At 37.1% G+C, this 20,435-nt stretch overlaps 1 protein-coding gene across 3 annotated transcripts in view; it reads right to left on the bottom strand.

Moving 5' to 3' along the window:
- Window positions 1–20,435, bottom strand: part of SLC25A17 (solute carrier family 25 member 17) — a 45,649-nt gene that overhangs the window by 20,880 nt on the left and 4,334 nt on the right. For all 3 annotated transcript variants that reach the window (XM_057556288.1, XM_057556287.1, XM_007189102.3), the window contains exons 2-3: window positions 4,124–4,184; window positions 1,277–1,343 (exon numbers count right to left, since the gene is read on the bottom strand). In XM_057556288.1, the coding sequence (XP_057412271.1) occupies window positions 1,277–1,343; window positions 4,124–4,184 (128 nt within the window). The remainder of the gene's footprint in view (window positions 1–1,276; window positions 1,344–4,123; window positions 4,185–20,435) is intronic.

Here is a 20,435-nt window from a genome sequence, read left to right as displayed (position 1 = left end):
ACATATTCTCAAAGTTCACTCCTACACTACAATGTACTCCAAACTGTACACATATTCTACATTCTGAGGATGCCCAAACCAAGAAATCTTTTCTAGCATTAATGATACCAAAGAAACAACATACATTCTATGACTGATTTACTGATTTCCCCCCTCAATTTCCTTTAGTAAATTACTATATAAAATTAAAGACAATTTCCTCATGGCTGTTAGTTAATATAGCATCATTCACATTTTATTACAGGGCTAGAACATTTAAAATGAAGTAAATATAGAAGTGCAAAAAAAAAAAAGTGATGGGGGCATGTTATAAGGGCACAGGAATCAGACTGAAGGAGCTCACACTGGCCACACCTGGGACAATTTGAGCACCAAAATAATTAAGTAATTAATTGTAAACTATTGAATTTCTGAGTCTGTATGATACTAAATTAAGTATTTCCTCATAGCCTGCTTATAGTTGCAAAAGAGGAAAAATAAAATTATTCAGTGCTAACTTGAATCTAAGAAATCATAATTAACCAATGAAGGGCAAGTGGACAATATGTGACTCCAATGTGACATCCTGAGGAGGACACAATTTCACCTATACATTATTCTGCCCAAGAATGCAAAGACTCAATCTAATCATGAAGAAACATGAGGCAAACTTAAAGTGAGAAAAATTTTATTTAAGGAAAAATAAGGGTAGAAGGTCCACATCTTTGAAAATGTCAGTCATAGGGGTAAGGGGCTTTGATGTATGGTATGTAATGTACTCTAAAATTAATTCTGAAAAAAATCTGTGTGTGGTGTGTGTATGTGTCTGCGTAGTAAAGAAAGAAGGAGGGAGTGGGGAAGGGAGGGAGAAAGCATGAGCACAAACGGAAGAGTGTTAACAACAGGTCAATCTGGTTAAAGCACATACTGGTATTCTTTGTACTATTTTAGTTTTGCAACTTTTTGTAAATTTGAAATTATTTCCAAATAAAAAGATTTTAAAAAGGTACACAGGTCTGAATGCATCTGATAGGAATGAGCTAAACAACTATTACCTTTTTCAGTTTATTGTTCATTGGTTTCATGTAAGACTCCATGATCCAGAATCAAAATGGTCAACCACAGAACTTTAAGGAAATGAAAACAACTATGTATCTACTTACGAGTCAGGCAATTACAAATTCACAACACTGTGAGGCTTTGGGAATGGATAGAAAGTGACTGTAGGTAGGATGGATGCCCAGGAATCTCCTAATGAGCTGCTCTACCTAACAGAGATGAACAAGGTAGTACTCACAGGCCTTCTTCTTTAATGATCTCCAGGAGCACCATGTGTGTCGTTTTGGACTTTCTTTTCTCATCAACTACAAGACCAAAGAGTACATGTTTAAACTAAATCCTTTGAGAATTGTTATCTTCAGTATCAGCAAGTTTCACTGAAATGCCATGTACCTCACCTGAGCAATCTCTCACCCTATTCTTTGAGCTCCCTAGTTTGCCTCAGAACTCAATGATCCTCCTGTGTTCCCATGTGCTAAATTCCCTACTATTGATTCCATGGTTTCATCTGTTATTCATGAACCATAAAGCGTTTTAATTCAATACCTAATTTCCAAAGTAAAAGATGTAACAGGAGAAATTTATTTCTTACATTTCATAGGGCTCTCTAGTTTTTTTTTTCAAAGTTATATATTCTCCTTTTTATCTTAATATCTTATAAAGTAGAGAGGAAATAAATTACTATTTCCCTTTCAGAGAAGAGGTTACAGACACAAAGCTGTGAAGGACACATGTAGTTGGCAGCAGAGCCGGGATTAAAATTCAAGTTTGCAAAGTTTTAACCTTGTGCTCTGTTCCCTAATCTAAAAAAAGGTCTCAAAAAGATGGAAACTCTGCTTTTTTTGGCATTCTAAATGAAAACAAAACCTACCTTAATTAACTTCAAATTTCCTACCCATATCTGAAGACTATTTTGAGAACATAATAATAGGAAAATGAACCGATTTCTTAAGAATTAAAATTGGTACCTGTATGGCTCATGGGATGGCAAATTAGGAAACCCCTGTACAAGGCAATCTAACAATAACTATCAAAATTACAAACATTTGCCCTTTGATCAAACAATCCCACTTCTGGGAATTTATCCCATAGAGCTTACAGAAACAAATTAGCATATGGGGACTTCCCTGGTGGCACAGTGGTTAAGAATCCGCCTGCCAATGCAGGGGACGTGGGTTCGAGCCCTGGTCCAGGAAGACCCCACATGCTGTGGAGCAACTAAGCCCACGAGCCACAACTACTGAGCCTGTGTGCCACAACCACTGAAGCCTGTGCACCTAGAGCCTGTGCTCTGCAACGAGAAGCCACCACAATGAGAAGCCCACGCACCGCAACGAAGAGTAGCCCCCGCTTGCCACAACTAGAGAAAGCCTGCACGCAGCAACGAAGACCCAACACAGCCAAAAATAAATAAATTAATTAATTAAATTTATTTTTTAAAAAATCTAGAAACAATAAATGCTGGAGAGGGTGTGGAGAAAAGGGAACCCTCCTGCACTGTTGGTGGGAATGTAAATTGATACAGCCACTATGGAGAACAGTATAGAGGTTCCTTAAAAAACTAAAAATAGAACTGCCATATGACCCAGCAATTCCACTACTGGGCATATACCCTGAGAAAACCATAATTCAAAAAGATACGTGTACCACAATATTCATTGCAGCACTATTTACAGTAGCCAGGACATGGAAACAACCTAAATGTCCATCGACAGATGAATGGATAAAGGTGTGGCATATATATACAATGGAATATTACTCAGCCATAAAAAGGAACAAAATAGAGTCATTTGTAATGAGGTGGATGGACCTAGAGTCTGTTATATAGAGTGAAGTAAGTCAGAAAAAGAAAAACAAATACCGTATGCTAACACACATATATGGAATCTAAAAAAACGGTACTGATGAACCTAGTGGCAGGGCAGGAGTAAAGACCCAGACGTAGAGAACGGACTTGAGGACATGGGGAGGAAGGGGAAGCTGGGACGAAGTGAGAGAGTAGCATTGACATATATACACTACCAAATGCAAAATGGATGGCTGGTGGGAAGCTGCTGCATAGCACAGGGAGATCAGCTTGATGCTTTGTGACGACCTAGAGGGGTGGGATGGGGAGGGCGGGAGGGAGTCTCAACAGGGAGGGGATACGGGGATATATGTATACATATAGCTGATTCACTTTGTTGTATAGCAGAAACTAACACACCATTGTAACGCAATTATACTCCAATAAAGATATTTTAAAAATGCTGTTAAGTGAAAAATGCAAGATATGCAACAGTGTGAAAAGTATGCTTTTTGAGTAATAAAGAGAGGAAATTGAGAATATATATTATTTGCTTGTTTTTCTACATAAAGAAACTCTCAGGGCTCTTTGAGAGACTAATAAAGACATTATCTACAGGGGAGAGAAAAGGAGACAGTCTAGAGTGAGATTTTTCACTGTACTGCCTATCTTTTTATGTATTTTGGTTTTGGAGTCATATAAAATTATTACCTTTCCAAAATCTCTAAAATTAATTAAAAATAGTAGTCATGAAGGATTTTAATATAGGAATTAGTTTATTCAAAGCTAGTCTTACTCTTATCTCTTCATGTAAGTTCTGGCACAGGTTTATAATTTCAAGTTGAAAAATACTGAGGAAAGAACAAGCAGGAGTTACAGAAAGTCGCATAGCCCTATAAAGTGAAAGAGGGAGACTAGGACTACGTGCCTACATGAGCAGTGACAATGGCATTTGGCTCCACCATGTTTCCTATTCTCTGTTCTCTTTCCAGAAAACCTACCCCCAGTAAAAAAAAAAATCTCTACATTGTGCCTTTCAAAAGTCGTATTGTTTATAAGAATGAACTGTAATGATTCAAAATTACTAATGCAAGCCCACTCAGGTCTCTCAGATTAGAAAATGGCTGAGGCTATGACTCATTCACAAACATCAAAAATAAAAGTATTTAAAGTTAGTGAAAATGGACAACAGATTTCTCATGAAACGGAAAATCCTATGTTAACTTAGAACTTAGTAGAGAAGTATGTTTGCTTCCTGATACCAAATGAACAGGAATATGATGACAATAAGATACTTACCTTGAAGTCGAAGTCGAGCTGTATCCAAGGGAAAAAATACTGTCATTGCTGTCATGCTTCCCTGAAAAGTTTGAAAAGCCTTTAGCCATTACAGTATCACAAAAATAATGAGCCACAACTTTTACATGAACAAAAGTTCATTATTATCAATGGATCAGATCAAATTTTCAGTGAACAAATATACAGAATATTTTTATCTATTGGGATCATTAGTGTTCAAACTTCTGTAGTTACATACTTGAACAGACATATTTAATTTTCCAGAATAAATCTCTTTCTCTCTGATATTGAAAAAGAAAATGTAGTGGGTCCCTGGAGATGACAAACTTAGGGATTTACAACCTAGGACACATGTCAAAGACAGCAGGTAAATGGATTTTTAACCTTTTACTTGTCAGTTACTGCTCCTATGCTCTCCTCTGATACTCCCAGAAACCAAAAAACCTAGTGATCAAACAGATATGTATTTCTATACTCTCTGCTTAATCAATATATTCACCACAAAGTAAAAGGGGTTTAAGAATCATATTGTTCTTTAAAATAGTTCTGTTTGCTTGTGTTTTAAAAAAGAGGGACAATATCTTTGCTAAAAATTCTATAAATAATTTATCCAAGATAACACGACAAAAATTATCACTGGAAAAAAAAAAGAAGCCAACAACCAGTCTTTTCATTCATAAGGCCCTATGACAGATAAAAACCACAAGTATACAGTTAGGGATAAAATTATATGCATGATATCTCCAGGTGGGTTTATGGTTCTCAACCTAGATGCAGGCCCAGTGGTATATATTCTCAGGCATAAGGTCAAGTTTTAAGCTACTGATATAATAACAGTAACATACATATTTTTATCATGATAACAATGGGAAACTAGGTCAACTTTACAGATAAGAACAAAAATGTGCTAGGTCTCTTATCTATTTAAATAGATCAGCCTGTTTGACAAGGGAGAACACTGTATTGTCCCCTATTAGTTACTCTTTGAAACTCAAATTAAATGTTACCACCCCTACCCATCAGGTTCCTCCGTGTTCCCACAGCACTTGTTTATATGTCTCTTAGAGCACTCATATTGCAGTGAAACCTAACTCTTCCACCGGATTGTAAGAATATCCATTTATCTCTTTGTATACCATAGATTCTTAAATAAATGTTTATTAAATTCACTCTACTTTCAGTTATTTATACAATTTAGATGGCTCCCACATAAATGATCTTTCCTAGTAAGAACCAGATAATACTTAACATTTCAAGAAACACTGGATCTGTAAAGGTTTACAGTCTACAAATCTATTCTTCCGGCATCCTTGCTCACCTTACAGGCAATTTCCAAGAAAAATGGGGGCTGGAAAGCTGGAGAACGCTTATCAAGGTTATTAAGGCCTTTACTTCCTATCACGTGGTACTAGCACATCTATGCAGAAAAGTCCTGCCTGGAAACTACTTTTTCAAACAATTGGATCACCTCCATCCCTCTTCCCTGTCAGCTTTAAATAGACACCTGAAGTTTCCTAACTTAGAAGACCCTGCCCTACCTACCTTGAAACCTTAAAGTACATTTTACACCAAGATAAAGAGAACAGTCTGTCCAAAGAGCTCAAAAGTCTATTACCTCCTCAAGGACTAGCATAAAAAACTCAAATCTGTAAAAATAAAAAACACTTAAAAATGTATTAGTACTGGAAAGACTGGATCCAGATGGTGAACTGAAAACCTACCATTGCCTCCTCCCCATTCCAATCACTAATTATGAGAGAGAAGATTTATATATAAAAGTGTTGTACAGAAAAACAAAAGGGGTCTGAATGGTGGATCAGAAATTAAAAGAATAGCAGAGTGAGGCTGTTCTGAAAGAAGAAATCACAGACCGAAATGCACAGAAGATAGCTATGGCAGGCAGAATAATGGCCCCCTGAAAGATGAACACATTCTAAACCACAGTACTTGTGAACATGTTACATTACATGGCAGGCTGCTAATTGGCTAATCTTAAAATAGGGAGTTTAGTCTGGATTTTCTGAGTGGGCCTAACGTAATCATAAGGGTCCTTAAAAGTGGAAGAGTAGGTCTTCCCTGGTGGCGCAGTGGTTAAGAATCCGCCTGCCAATGCAGGGGGCACGGGTTCGAGCCCTGGTCTGGGAAGATCCCACATGCCGCGGAGCAACTACGCCCGTGTGCCACAACTGCTGAACCTGCGCTCTAGAGCCCACGAGCCACAACTACTGAACCCGCGCACCTAGAGCCCATGCTCTTCAACGTGAAGCCACCACAAGGAGAAGCCCGCGCACCGCAATGAAGAGTAGCCCCCGCTCACTGCCACTAGAGAAAGCCCTCGCACAGCAACCAAGACCCAACGTAGCCAAAAAAAATAAAATAAAAAGTGGAAGAGTACGTGGGAGTGAGGCAATGGAGGACTCAACCCATCATGGCTGGCTTTAAGATGGACAAAGGGGCCACTAGCCAAGGAATGTGGGCAGCCTCTAGAAGCCAGAAAAAGCAAGGAAATGGATTTTCTCCTAAGGGCCTCCAGAAAGGAACATGACCCGGTTGACACCTTAATTTTAGTTCAGTGAGCTGTGCATCAGACTTCTGACCTACAGACCTACGGATATTAAACTTGTGTTGTTTTAAACCATTCAATCTGGTAACTTGTTACAACAGCAATAGAAAACTAATAAAACAGGATTACTGCAAATGGTGGGGCCTAGCCCAGGGAAGCAGAAGGGCGCTCTGGGGTGACTTTCCGGTTGACTAGCTGGTACCGTGACCACCACAGCCAGGCAGGCCCCATCCCAGGCAGTGACTGTGAATATGGAAACCTGAACTTGCCTGAGGTGGGCAGAAACCCTCAGACCTAGCCACTGTCACATCTTGCCAGAACCCATGCCACCTTTACACCACAATTCCTGGAAGCCGGCGGCAGTAAACAAGTACAGGCAGGGGGAGGGGCGCACAGTGGCAAGGAAATAAAAAGCTTACTAGTTTTACCCTATTTAAGAAGAGGATATACACATACACACATGAATTTATTCCAGGTTTTGGCAAAAAAACCTAAGTTTAAATGTGAGAGTTAAAGATGTAAGGGTGAAATGGGGGTTTCCACTGCCAGCAATACGCTGGCATAGACCACACACTACAAAATACCTAGAACTGTTAACTAAAATATAAAATATTTTAAAAATTAAAAAATAAAATATAACACGTACCCTTTAAATGATTAGCTGAACCTCCTTGGGGCCACAAAGAAGAGTAGAAACCCATAGGGTTAAGCAGGCTCCTTGGTGTTCATTGCAAGGATTTTTTTTGCGAGTCTAAGTGATCAAGGGGCTTTGTTATTATTATTTTTTTAATTGAAGTGGAATTCCCATAACATAAAATCGACCACTTGAAAGTATACCATTCAGTGACATTTAGTACATTCATAATATTGTGTAACCACCACCTGTATCATGTTCCAGAATATTTTCATCACCAAGACAACCCTGTACCTGTTAAGCAGGCATGCCCCACTTCCCCCTCCGCTCAGCCCTGACAACCACTAATCTGCTTTCTGTCTCTATAGATGTACATATTCTGGACATTTCATATAAAAACAATCGTGCAAGATGTGACCTCTTGTGTCTGGCTTCTTTCACTCAGCACAGTGTTTTCAAAGTTTATCCACTTTGTATGTATCAGTTCTTTCTTTTTTATGGCAGAGTAAAATTCCCTTGTATGTATAATATGACATTTTGTTTATCTATTCAAAATGCTTTGGAATGAGATAGAGGTAATGGTTGCACAACATTGTGAATAGACTAAATACCACTGAACTGTACAATTTAAAATGGTTAATTTTGTTATGTGAGTTACATCTCAATTTAAAAAAAACTGAACCCTCACAACAACCATATGAGCTAAGTACTATTATTCTCTCCATTTTATAGATGAGGAAAAAGATAATAAGAGGTTTTGCAACTTTTCTCAAGTCATACACTTTGCAGGTGGCAGAATCAGTATTTGAACGTAGTCCGTCTGGCTCCAGAGTCCACACACTTAACCACTGTTGTAATTAAAACTTAAAAATTTACTAATATAGAACTAAAAATCAGCTTTAAAGTAAAGGCAATATAGTTATATGGGACCTATTTTATGTGTCAAAAAAAATTGTTTTTTTTATGGATTAGTCTGGAAACCCAGCAGAGAGCCTGGCATAGCATAAGCCCTGAACTTGTTAATAAATGTATGACTGTATCCACCTACAAATAAACTTAATATCTATGAGAAAGTGTACTGCAAATGCTAAAGGTAAATTTAGAACATAGCTATTCTGTACACTGGGGATTTGCTATATTTGTCTCCTGACCAAGCAAACACACAGATAGATGACTGTTTTCGTAAGCAGCTGTTACCTGAAGGAAAATATTTATTATATATGCAAGTCTTATGCTAAGCTATACAATCATATGATTTTTCAGAATTTGAATTAAATTCCTCTTTTCATAAATACTGAGTGTTGTTTTTTTTTCCCTAGAACTGCCTGTTCACTTACATAAAATTAGAAGGCAAAAAATACTGAGAAGGTAACTACAAGGTACAATACTGTTGTGCCAGAGAGGCACACAAATCAACCCATTATTTTGAGTCCCACAGAATTCTAACCTTCTGAGTGGGAGTTCTATTGTTGACAACAATTACAATTTGACAGACTCTATTTCCAGAGAAACAACCGTCTTGTATCTCACCAAAACCAAACATTTTTAGTCACAACATTCTACCATCCCCTTCTGGCATTTAACCATTTGGAGCTGGGAAAGCAAATGAATTCCTACACCGCACTGGCACCTGGAGCTGGAAAAGCCTTCAGAGATCACCTAGCAGTGCAGACCCTTCCCCTGTGAACTGAGAAGTCTTGGCCAGGGTTGTTAAGAGGTCTGCCTAAAGCCAGAGTGGCAGAGGCGGAGTTAGAACCTAGCTCTCTTCAACTCCAAGTTCTACCGTTCACTGTTCTACCTCAGTTCTCAACCTTTTTGCAATCAAGATATAAGTGACTTCATTTTTCTCTTCTAATTGTAAAAGTATACACAATACAAACACACAAAATCCGGGAAATTCTTAACAGGGACTATACAAGGAGAGGAAGGAATTAAAGGTGGCTTCCATTTCTCTTGTGATGCATCTCTGTATAATTATTATTTGTAAACAATAAGTACGTGTTAGTTTTAGTTTTGAAATGACGAAAAAGCAAATATTTTTTTCAAAAAGACATCAGGGGAATACCCTGGCGATCAGTGGCGATCCAGTGGTTAAGCCTCTGCACTTTCGGGCTTCCCTGGTGGCGCAGTGGTTAAGAATCTGCCTGCCAATGCAGGGGACACGGGTTCGAGCCCTGGTCCGGGAAGACCCCACATGCCGCGGAGCAACTAAGCCCGTGCACCACAACTATTGAGCCTGCGCTCTAGAGCCCGAGAGCCACAACTACTGAAGCCTGCATGCCTAGAGCCCATGCTCCACAAGAGAAGCCACGACAATGAGAAGCCTGCGCACCGCAACGAAGAGTAGCCCCCGCTCACCGCAACTAAAGAAAGCCCGCGCGCAGCAAAACAAAGACCTAACACAGCCAAAAAAAAAAAAAAGACTCTGCACTTTCACTGCCGAGGGCGCGGGTTCGATCCCTAGTCGGGGAACTAAGATCCCACAAGTCATGCAGTGCGGTGCGGCCAAAAAAAAAAAAAAAACCTGAAAAAAAGACATCAGAATACAAGAGAAAAATATAGCGTAGGGATTCTCAAGGTATGGTCTGGGGATCCTTTAAAGTCCCCAAACCCTTTCCAGGGGTCTGCAGGATCAAAGCTATTTTCATAAAAATACTACAACATAATTCCTACGTTTTTTGCCTTTTTCATTCTCATTTTCTCAGTGTGTACTGAAGTTTTCCAGAGGCTCCGTGATGTGTGATATTGTAACAGACTGAATGCAGAAGCAGATAAAAGGCTCCAGCTACCTTCTACTAAGTCTAACATTAGAGAGGTTTGCAAAAATACAAAACACTGCCTCTCTTACTATTGGGAGAAAAATACAGTTTTAAAAAATGTTACGTTAACATGTAACAGGTTTAATATTTTTAGCAAATAAATATCTTAATTTCTCAGTTTTAATTTCTAATACAATAAATATCAATAGTTATTACCACATAAGCAAAAGCTCTTCAGAGTCTGCAATAATTTTTAAGAGTATAAAGAAATTATGAGACCAAATAGTTTGAGAACTGCTGTTATAAACATGCCATTTAACATGAAAAACAGTACATTATTTAAAAACTTTATTATTATTTAACATATCACTTCTAATATTCCTTTCAGCTGATGTTATACCAGTGTGACATAAGCAGTTGAAAACACCACATGACCTTTGGGTTGGACACTACCGTCTCCAGGAAACTCTTCAAAAGGCAAATAACTCTAGGAAAAATAAATATAGCCTATAATTAATACCTTAGGGGAATCATTTATTAGAGGCTTGGGGAATCATTTATTAGAGGCTTGGGGTTTTTTTTTTTTTTTTTTTTTTAGTGACAGGGATACTAGATAGTTGATAAAAGGCATCTAATAGGATGCTGAAAGGAAAAGCAAGTGGCAGTCTGGAAGTGACCTGAACATCCTGGAAACTGAAAGGCTATTATTGTCAGAATATACAGAGCACAACCAAAAAGGGAATGAAAGACTAGGGGTAAGCAGAGGTCAATCAAAGGCTTTTTACTAAGTATATTAAGGACTATTCTAGTGACCGACTGGACAGATGTGGGGAGTCTGGAAGAAGTAGAACTCAAGGACAACTCCCAGGTTTCTGGCTTAAAAAAACAGGGAGACAGTGTTGTCATTAACAGAGATGGTAAATACTGCAGGAGGAGCAATTCTGGGGCAAGAGATATTGTCTTTGCATTAGCTGTATTTTAAGTGCCTCAAAGACATCTACTTGAAGACATCCAGCAGGGAGCCAGATCCATCTGGAGTTCCAGAGGTTCCAGGATAGAAATGTAGGTTCGGAAGTTACTGGAATATAGCATATTTCTTCACCTTTAAGACAATAATGATTGTACCATGGCTTAGATTTTTGTTAGGGGTGGGTGAGATCATTATTTTACCAACAATATGTGGTCACATATTGTTTTATTTTCATAACCAAATTTTCATTCTCAACAAATAACTGAAAACATACCACGTCAGCACATTTTGTGTTTATATTTTCTATTTTGCTAATTTCTTCTCTATTACCTTCCTTTTCCTTTGTTTGCATTTATTTTTATATTCTTATCTAACTTGTTGAGATGGATGCTTAGCTCATTGATTTTAAGTCTTTCTTCTTTTTCAAACTTGATTTAAAAGCTACTCATTTCCCTCGAGGTATTTTAGCTGTATCTGACAAGTTTTTTTCTTTACAACTCAGTGGTTTTTCATATATTCACAAAGTTGCCCAACATTCACCACTACTAACTCCAGAACATTTTTATCACCTTAAAAGAAAACCCATATCCATCAGCAGTCACTCTCCATTCTCTTCCTCCCACACCCTGGCAACCACTAATCTATTTTCTGTCTCTATTTTGCCTCTTCTCCACATTTCATGTAAATGGAACCAAATAACACATGATCTTTTGTGGCTGGCTTCTTTCAAGGCTCATCCACGGGGACTTCCCTAGTGGTCCAGTGGCTAAGACTCCACGCTCCTAATGCAGGGGGCCCAGGTTTGATCCCTGGTCAGGGAACTATATCCCACACTCCACAACTAAGAGCCCACATGCCTCAACTAAGGATCCCACATGCCACAACGAAGATACCACATGTCTCAACTAAGACCCAGCACAGCCAAATAAATAAATATTTAAAAAAAAAAAAAAAGCTCATCCATGTTATAGAATCAGAACTTCGTTCTATATTATGGTTGAAAAATATTCTATTATATGGATATATCACATTTTGTTTATCCATTCATCTGTTGATGGACTTGGGTTGTTTCCATTCTTTGGCTTTATGAAAGATGCTGCTACGAACATTCCTGTAACAAGTTTTCATATGGATGTCTTCAATTCTCTAGGAGTGGAATTGCTGGGTCATATGGTTCTATGTTTGACATTTTGAGGAACTACAAAACTGTTTTCCACAGTGACTACATAATTTTATATTCCCACCAGCAAAACAAGGTTTCAAATTTCTCCATATCCTTGCAACACTTGTCATTACCTGTGCTTTCTGATTATAGCCATCCTAGTGGGTGTGAAATAGCATCTCATTGTGGTTATGATTTGCATTTCTCTGATAACTAATGCCATCCAGCATTTTTTCATGTGTTTATTGGCCACTCATATAACTTCACAGGAGAAATGTCTATTCATATCCTTTGTGCATTTTTTAATTGGGCTATTTGCCTTTCTATTACTGAGTTGTAAGCAGTCTTTACATATTCTGGATACCAGACGCTGTATCAGATAAATGACTTACAAATATATTCTCCATTCTGTTGTCTTCAATTTCTTGATAGTATCTGAAGCACAAAAAGCTTTAATTTTGATCAAGTCCAATTTACATATTTTTTTCTTTTATTACTTGTGCTTTTGGCATTATATCTAAGAAACCACTGCCTAATCCAAGGTCGTAAAGATTTATGCCAACGTTTTCATCTAAGAGTTTTGTAGTTTTAGTGCTTACATTTAGGTCTGTGGTTCATTTTGAGTAAATTTTTGTGTATGGTGTGAAGTAGGGGTCCAACTTCATTTTGTTGCATGTGGATGTCCAGTTGTCCCTGCACAATTTATTGGAGACTGTTCTTTCCCCATTGATGTTCCTTGGTATCCTTGAACACAGATTTGTAGATTTTTTGGACTCTCAATTCTGTTGTTGATCTACCCGTCTATCCTTATGCCAGCACCAGTCTCTTGATTACTGTAGCTCTGTACTAAGTTTTGAAATTGGGAAGTATGAGTCCTCTTTTTTTTTTTTTTTTCAAGATTTTTTTGGCTATTCTAGATCCCTTGCATTTTCATATATACTTTACGATCATCTTATCAATTTCTACAAAAAAGCAAACTGGAATTTTGATAGGGAGTACACTGAATCTGTAGATCCTTTTAGGGTGTACTGCCATCTTAACAATATTGGTCTCCAATCCACTTATTCAGAGGATGCCTTCCCACTTACTTAGGAATTTTAATTTTTTTCAGTGATGACTGATTTTCAGTATAGCTACAAGTTTTAGTACGCACCATCTGTGCTATCCCTCAGTTTTAAATGCATTCTTATTTCCATTATGATTTCTTCTTCTTTAACCCATAGATCATTCAGTAATGTGTTTAATTCCCAAACATATGTTCTTTATATAAATATGTATATATGTATTTATATTTTAAAGTTACCTTTTTGTTACTGGTTGCTAGCTTAATTGCACTGTGCTTCAAGCATTCTGTACTTTTTCAAAACTTTTTCAAAATTTAAGTTTTGCTTTACAGCCCAGTAAATGGTCAGTTTTCATAACTTTTCCATGTTTGGCTTGAAAATAATGTGTATTTTGCAGTTGTTGGGTACAATGTTCTGTATGTATCTATTAGGTCAAGTTTGTTACATACATATTCAATCTTCTATATTTTTTCCCTCCTTTCTTGTTCTATCAATTACTGAAAGATATATTAAAATCTACTACTTCGATGATGGGTTGGTATATTTCCTCTTAAAGTTTCATTAATTTTTGGTTTAAACATATTGAGACTATTAGATGAACACAAACTTAAAACTGCTTTATTTTCCTGACATACTGAGCCTTTTTCTCTATGATGTCATTCTCTTGATCTCTAGTAATGACATTACTATAAAGTCCATTTTATCTGATGTTAACAGTTTTGGGTTAGTATTTGTCTAGCATGTCTTTTCTCACATTTTTACTTTCAAACTTTCTGTATCCTTTTCTTTTAGACATATCTTTTATAAATAGCATTTTTCCCTTTTTAAAACCAATCTAGCACAATCTCTTTTAACTGAAGCACTTAGTTCATTAACATTTATTTGGATTTATAGTTGTCATCTTTTTTTTAGCCATGCCATGCAGCTTGTGGGATCCTAGTTCCCCGACCAGGGATCAAACCCAGGCCACAGCAGTGAAAGCCCGGTGTCCTAACCACTGGACTACCAGGGAATTCCCAGTTGTCATCTTATTTTGTGCTATGTGTCATACATGTTCTATGTTGCTTTCTCTGCCCTTTACTGCTTTCTTATTTGACTAGAGTTTCCAATAAATTTTAAGTTATAAATATAGTTTCTAATTCTTTTACAAGCTATCTAGTAATTACAACATATATTCCTAACTTATCAATTCTAAAAATATTCATTAGGTTTAGAATTTCTCCAAGTGAGAATCTTGCTAGTGGCAAACTGCTTTTGATGACCTGAAAATGTCTCTATTTTGCGTATGTTTTTAAACTTTTCACTGGACATAGCATTCTAGGTAGGAAGTCATCTTCTCTCAGCAAAATGTAGAAAACATTCCAGTTTCCTGACTACAATCATTGCAAGTGAGAATCAGGTTTCAGCTAAATTATCCTTTAGCTCACTAATTCTATCTTCAGCTGTGTCTAATATGGTATAAAAACGCTTGAATTTGAATCCATCACTCAGCTTCAACAATGATCAATTCATAGCTATGCATTAAATATTTTAATTTTAAATGTTTATTTGATCAAAGCAGAGCATGCACATAGTTTAAAAAGTCATGTAATATAAATGACAAAATAAGTAGTTCCTGCCCATTTTATACAATCTTCCTCCCCAGAGGAAAATATTTTCTTTTAGCTGTATCTTTTGTAATTTACACATCTCTATATAACTTTAAAATATCCTGGTATCTTTTGATTCATCAATTTTAGACATTATTCACCTTCTATTACGGAGGGTAAAAATTTAGCTCTCATATTCCCCTCTGCTTCTTGTGCCAGCCCTCTAAGAGTTTTGATTTTTTGCTTAAATCAATATTTAGTGTTCCCATGACTATCACACAATCAATTTTTAAATTTCAGTTATTTTACTTTCCATTTCTAAATATTCTACGTGGTTAATTTTCAAATCTGCTTGGTCAATCTTAGTTTCTTGTTCTTTGCACATATTTTCTAACTTTATTTTCTTATACAGACTAAACAGCTTTTTAGATTGTGACTGAGAAGTCCATTTTCTGATTGGTGCTCCTGTCTACTGTTCTTGTTCACATTGCCTTGTTTCTCTGTGAGTTTCGTTAGTTTGGATTGAGCTGCTCATTCCCCTTAAAATTTTATTTTGGGGCTTTCTTTTAGACCTGATAAAGGTAAGTACCTCTGGAAAGGATTTCTGCCAGGCACTCTGGGGACCCACCAACCTGGAATCGCTTTAAGTTACTCACTTTAGGTTTTCCAATCAAATAGTGAGAATTCAGGCTGCAACCTAAGGGAGGACTTGTGGCTTCAAAATGTCAGTGGTGATTTCCTCTCTCAAATTAGTGCCAAGGTTGGAGACAGCCGATTTTCCTGGGGAGGAGTAAGTTTATTTCCCATTTACCTTTATAGCACATTCCTTTGGGATTTCAGGTTTATTCGGTGATCCCCTACTGGACTTCTTATCTTGGACAGAATGGGCTCTTTCTTTTCTTCCCTGTATCTCTGGAAGCTACAAATCTAAAGCTTGTGTCTACCTGGCTAAGCAATTCCTACAGGGCAAAGACTGCTCTCCTTGACCCTGGGTCCTGACTTCACTCATTCTCTAGTTCTAGAAGTTCCTTACCTTCCTGTCACCTTATTAACATTTTTAAGAAGTAACTGTTTTTTAAAAAATATTTTATACAGATTTTTTTTAATTATAAAGGGAAGTTTTCAGGAGAAAGTTTGATAAGCTCCTTAGAAACAGGAATCCCATTTTAGGTATTTTACAATGGACTGTTGCTAGTCTTAGCAAATAAATATTTTAAAGTATTTGTGAGTGTGTTTATTCCTTTGCTATTTATTCTATTTTGTTTTTATTTCATAAGATTGTATATGGGCAGGTTGGTGACATATTTGCATTTTGAATCTATTACCCCATAGCATCTACCACCTCTCTTCTATGTTCCTTGGATATTTAACAAGTGAACTAAGAAATTTATTCTTAACTTAATCACCCTGCCTCCAAAAATTTATAAAATTTTGTAGTGTAACAAATAGTAAACAAATGCAAATCAAAACAAACATAAAATAGCTACCATTTCACCTGGACGTGAAAATTAGGAAAATGACAAGATCAGGGAGAAAAATACCCAGAAAATCTTAAATTAGGCCCTTTGTACACAAGTATCTGATTAAAAGACACACCAAAGGCCTTTTAGGGAGCCATCCAAGTAACCTTAAAAAGCTTTCAACCTGCAAGACCAGAGCACAAATACAAACATTGCTTTAGCAAAGTACATCTGATTTAAAATACTAAGGCCTTGAATCACTTTGAGTGGTGGCTAGGAAAACAGAGAAGGGATATCTACCAGAAGAACTAAAAAAGAACTATAAAAGAAAGAAATCAGGGACTTCCCTGGTGGTCCAATGGCTAGGACTCCATGTTCCCAATGCAGGGGGCCCGGGTTCTATCCCTGGTCAGGGAGCTCGATCCTACATGTCAGAACTAAAAGATCCGGCATGCCACATCTAAAAGATCCTGCATGCTGCAATAAAGATCCTGCACCAGCATAAATACCCAGTCAATAAATATCCAGTCTACCTTTTAATTTGGCTGACACAAACACACGTGGTGCTGAACTGAAGTACTCAACACCACAAAGTCAGAAGGAAACAGTAGGGTAAACTTGGTCAAGGCTTGGTTCTGCAAGCGTGTGCAATCTTATGGAAATAACAGACAGGGACACACATAAATACAGAAGCAGAGTATCATGCCCTTTAAGTACGAACAATGATGGCCTACTAACCAAATTCAACCATCCCCAAAATGCTACTTCACCCTTGAAGGATGAAAAATTATCCCAAAAAATGCAATGCTAGTTCCAAAGTCAATTTCCAGAGGAGTCCAGAAATGGTGGTTGAGTCACAGGAGCACAACTGAAATCAGTGTATAGCATCTCCTGATGAAGTATATGGCATTACTGGACAGAAGATTATTTTAAAAAGAAATCAACTAAAATACACTGTCAGTGGTAGATCTGGAGTGTTATGTTTTCATTTTATAGATCAGAAAACTCAGGTTCAGAAAGAAAACATAAATGACCCAAGATGACACAGATAGTTATGTCTTACTCCAAATCCCTTTTTCAGCTATTCTACCATATTTGTTCCTTTAAAAAGATTAAGTCATATAAATACCATATGATAGCTCTTATATGTGGAATCTAAAATATGGCACAAGTGAACTTATCTACAAAACAGAAACAGACTCACAAACACAGAGAACAGATTTGTGGTTGCCAAGGGGGAGGAGGGAAGGGAGAGGGATGGGCTGGGAATTTGGGGTTGGTAGACGCAAACTATTACATTTAGAATGGATAAACTACAAGGTCCTACTGTATAGCACAGCAAACTATATGCAGTCTCCTGGGATAGACCATAATGGAAAAGAATATTTAAAAAAGAACGTCTCTATGTGTATAACTGAGTCACTCTGCTGTACAGTAGAGATTGGCACGGCATTGTAAACCAACTCTACTTCAATTAAAAAAATTAAGTCACAGACTACTCAGGCATAAAGAAGCAAATTAAAGTTAGAAAAATAATTCCAATCAAGACTACGTAAGAACCTTTAAGATTAAGAGAAGTGAACTGAAATGACCCTATTAGCTAAAAAGCTTATTGGGGTGAAGGGGGGAGATGAACAGGCAGAGCACAGAGGACTTTTAGGGCAGTGAAAATAGTCCATATGATAATGTAATTGTGGATACATGTCATTACAAAATTTATCCAAACCCACAGAATGTACAATACCAAGAATGAATCCTAATATAAACTATGGACTTTGGGTGATTATGATGTTCCAATGTAGGTTCATCATTTGTAACAAACGTACCACTCTGGTGGGGGATATTGATAATGAGGGAGGCTGTGCATTGGCCGGAGCGGGGTGCTGGGAGGGGGGGTGCCCAGAGGATACATGGGAAATCTCTGTACCTTCCTCTCAATTTTGCTGTGAACCTAAAATTGTTCTAAAAAACTAAGTCTTGAAAAAAAGTTTATCAAGATATCAAGATATATTTTGGATGATGAGCAGTGAGGCAAAGAAGTCGTAAAGATTAAAAGCTATAATAATAATTCAATCATAATTTAGTGGAAGCCTAAATGAAATAAGACAGCAAGGAAGTAAAGACAATGAAGACTTTTTCTAATTACCTCCTTTGAAGGTTTCTAAACCAAAGGAGTACAACGCCCTCAAATGTATACTAACCTAAGTTAATTCTATGAGAATCTGATTAGATTCAAACTATGGGTCTGGATGAGCCAGCTGTGGAAAAGAAAACCCTTCCAAAAAGAACTGAACATTTAAATTTTTAGATATGTGGTTTAAAGTGCTCCTGATGAACAATTAATTTCCAAGTGCCTCCAGTTTGATTATACATGTGTATATGTAATATTTAATGCCACTTTTTTCTGAAAATCTAAAGATATTCAGGGGCTAGTTTTGAATTAAACAAAGGGATGGGGAAAAGAGACAAGAAGTATGAAGGAACAGGCAGCTAGGCATAGCAACAGAAGAGTAGCAGAGAAGGGAGACCTGGGTTCTTGCCCCAGGCCTATAACCAAATAACTTACTGGTAATCTTGGCAAAAACACTTAACATACCTGTTTCCATTTTCCTGTCTCTATATGAGAATAAAGATACTTGTCTAAGAGCCTCGGAAACAACCCTATGAAGTGAGTACTATTATCTTCCCCAGTTTATAGATGAGGAAACTGAGGCAAGAGAGATTGAGAGACATGCCCAAGGTCACACATGTGATAAGTGGCAAAGCTGGGATTTGAACTCAGGCAGTCTGGTTTCAGAGGCCATACTTTTAACCACTTGTTATATTGCCTGCCTATCAAAGTTGTTAACAGATGTGAGAAGATAGGGAATTCTATAAGTACTAAATATTATTATTAAATCTAATATTAAATTAACTAACTCAAACAAGTTAGGATGCACAGAAAATTAGAAAACATAGTTGTGGACAAAATGATTAACGGCTTTCACTTATTGGGCCCCTATTATGCGTCATAGTAAAAAAGCTGTTTTAATTAAGTTATTTTATTAATATCCACAGAACCCTGTGAGGTTGTTGGCATTTAACAAATCAGAATCAGAGCTAACTAAACTGAATCTGAAAATTTAGGGTTTTGTTTCTAATCTATAAATCAATGAGTGACATTAGGAAAGTCGCTTAACCAAGCAATCCCATAGTTTCTTCATAATGGAGTGCTGGGAGGTCACATTAACATTTAAACTAAATATTTACCACAGTGAAAAGCTAGAAACAATGCAAGTGTCCATAAATTATGGGATACCCATATGATAGAATATTTTATACTAAAAAGCCAATGATTTTTGAAGTCTTTTTAACAACATGATATAGTGGGTATCTGATGTTTTGGGCCACACAGTAACATTCCCTTTTCCTATGGGTGGGCTGATTTTCTTTACCTCTTTCCACTGTGCACAATCTTGGTAATATGTCAACCTTGGGGGCTTCCCATTATCTTCACAGGGCAGCCCACCACTTCTTCCTAGGTACCACCAGGGGTCTTATCCACACCACCACTATACACCTAAGAAGAGCTTCCTGAGGACAGGGACTTTTCCACTGATGACCTTTATATCCAGAAGGCCTTGTACAGAAAATCAACAAGTTCTACTTGGTTTCTACTTCTAAAAGGCAGGTAGTGAGTCTATATGGTAAAAAGTCCACTGTAATGTTAAGTGTATGAGCTACAAAGTCAGATAGTTGGGCCTAATTTTCTCTTTTGATACCAACTGGAGAAAAGTGCTCTGAATAAGCCTTCTTACACAGTTCTAAGGAGAGGTATGTCTGGGCTTTGAGTCACAGCACAATAATAGGTAGAGTGGAAGGAGAAAGGAGAACTCTTTCATATTTCTGTATGACTTGAATTTTTTAATGGTATTTATTCAATGAAATGTAAGTCTTTTAAAACAAATTATGCAATTAAAATTTTTTTTTAATTTTTAAATAAACAATAGGGAAAAAAGAAGACCCCTGAAAGTTACTGATTAATAATTATCATTACAATTCCAAAGTCTGTTTTGGCATCTAAACCCCCTAGACAATTCCAACCAATCTCACTTTTCAAATTCTAGACTAA

The sequence above is a fragment of the Balaenoptera acutorostrata genome, chromosome 11 (genome assembly GCF_949987535.1).
Source record: "Balaenoptera acutorostrata chromosome 11, mBalAcu1.1, whole genome shotgun sequence".
Classification (NCBI taxonomy): Eukaryota; Metazoa; Chordata; class Mammalia; order Artiodactyla; family Balaenopteridae; genus Balaenoptera; species Balaenoptera acutorostrata.
This window is presented reverse-complemented; position numbering and strand designations above follow the sequence as displayed.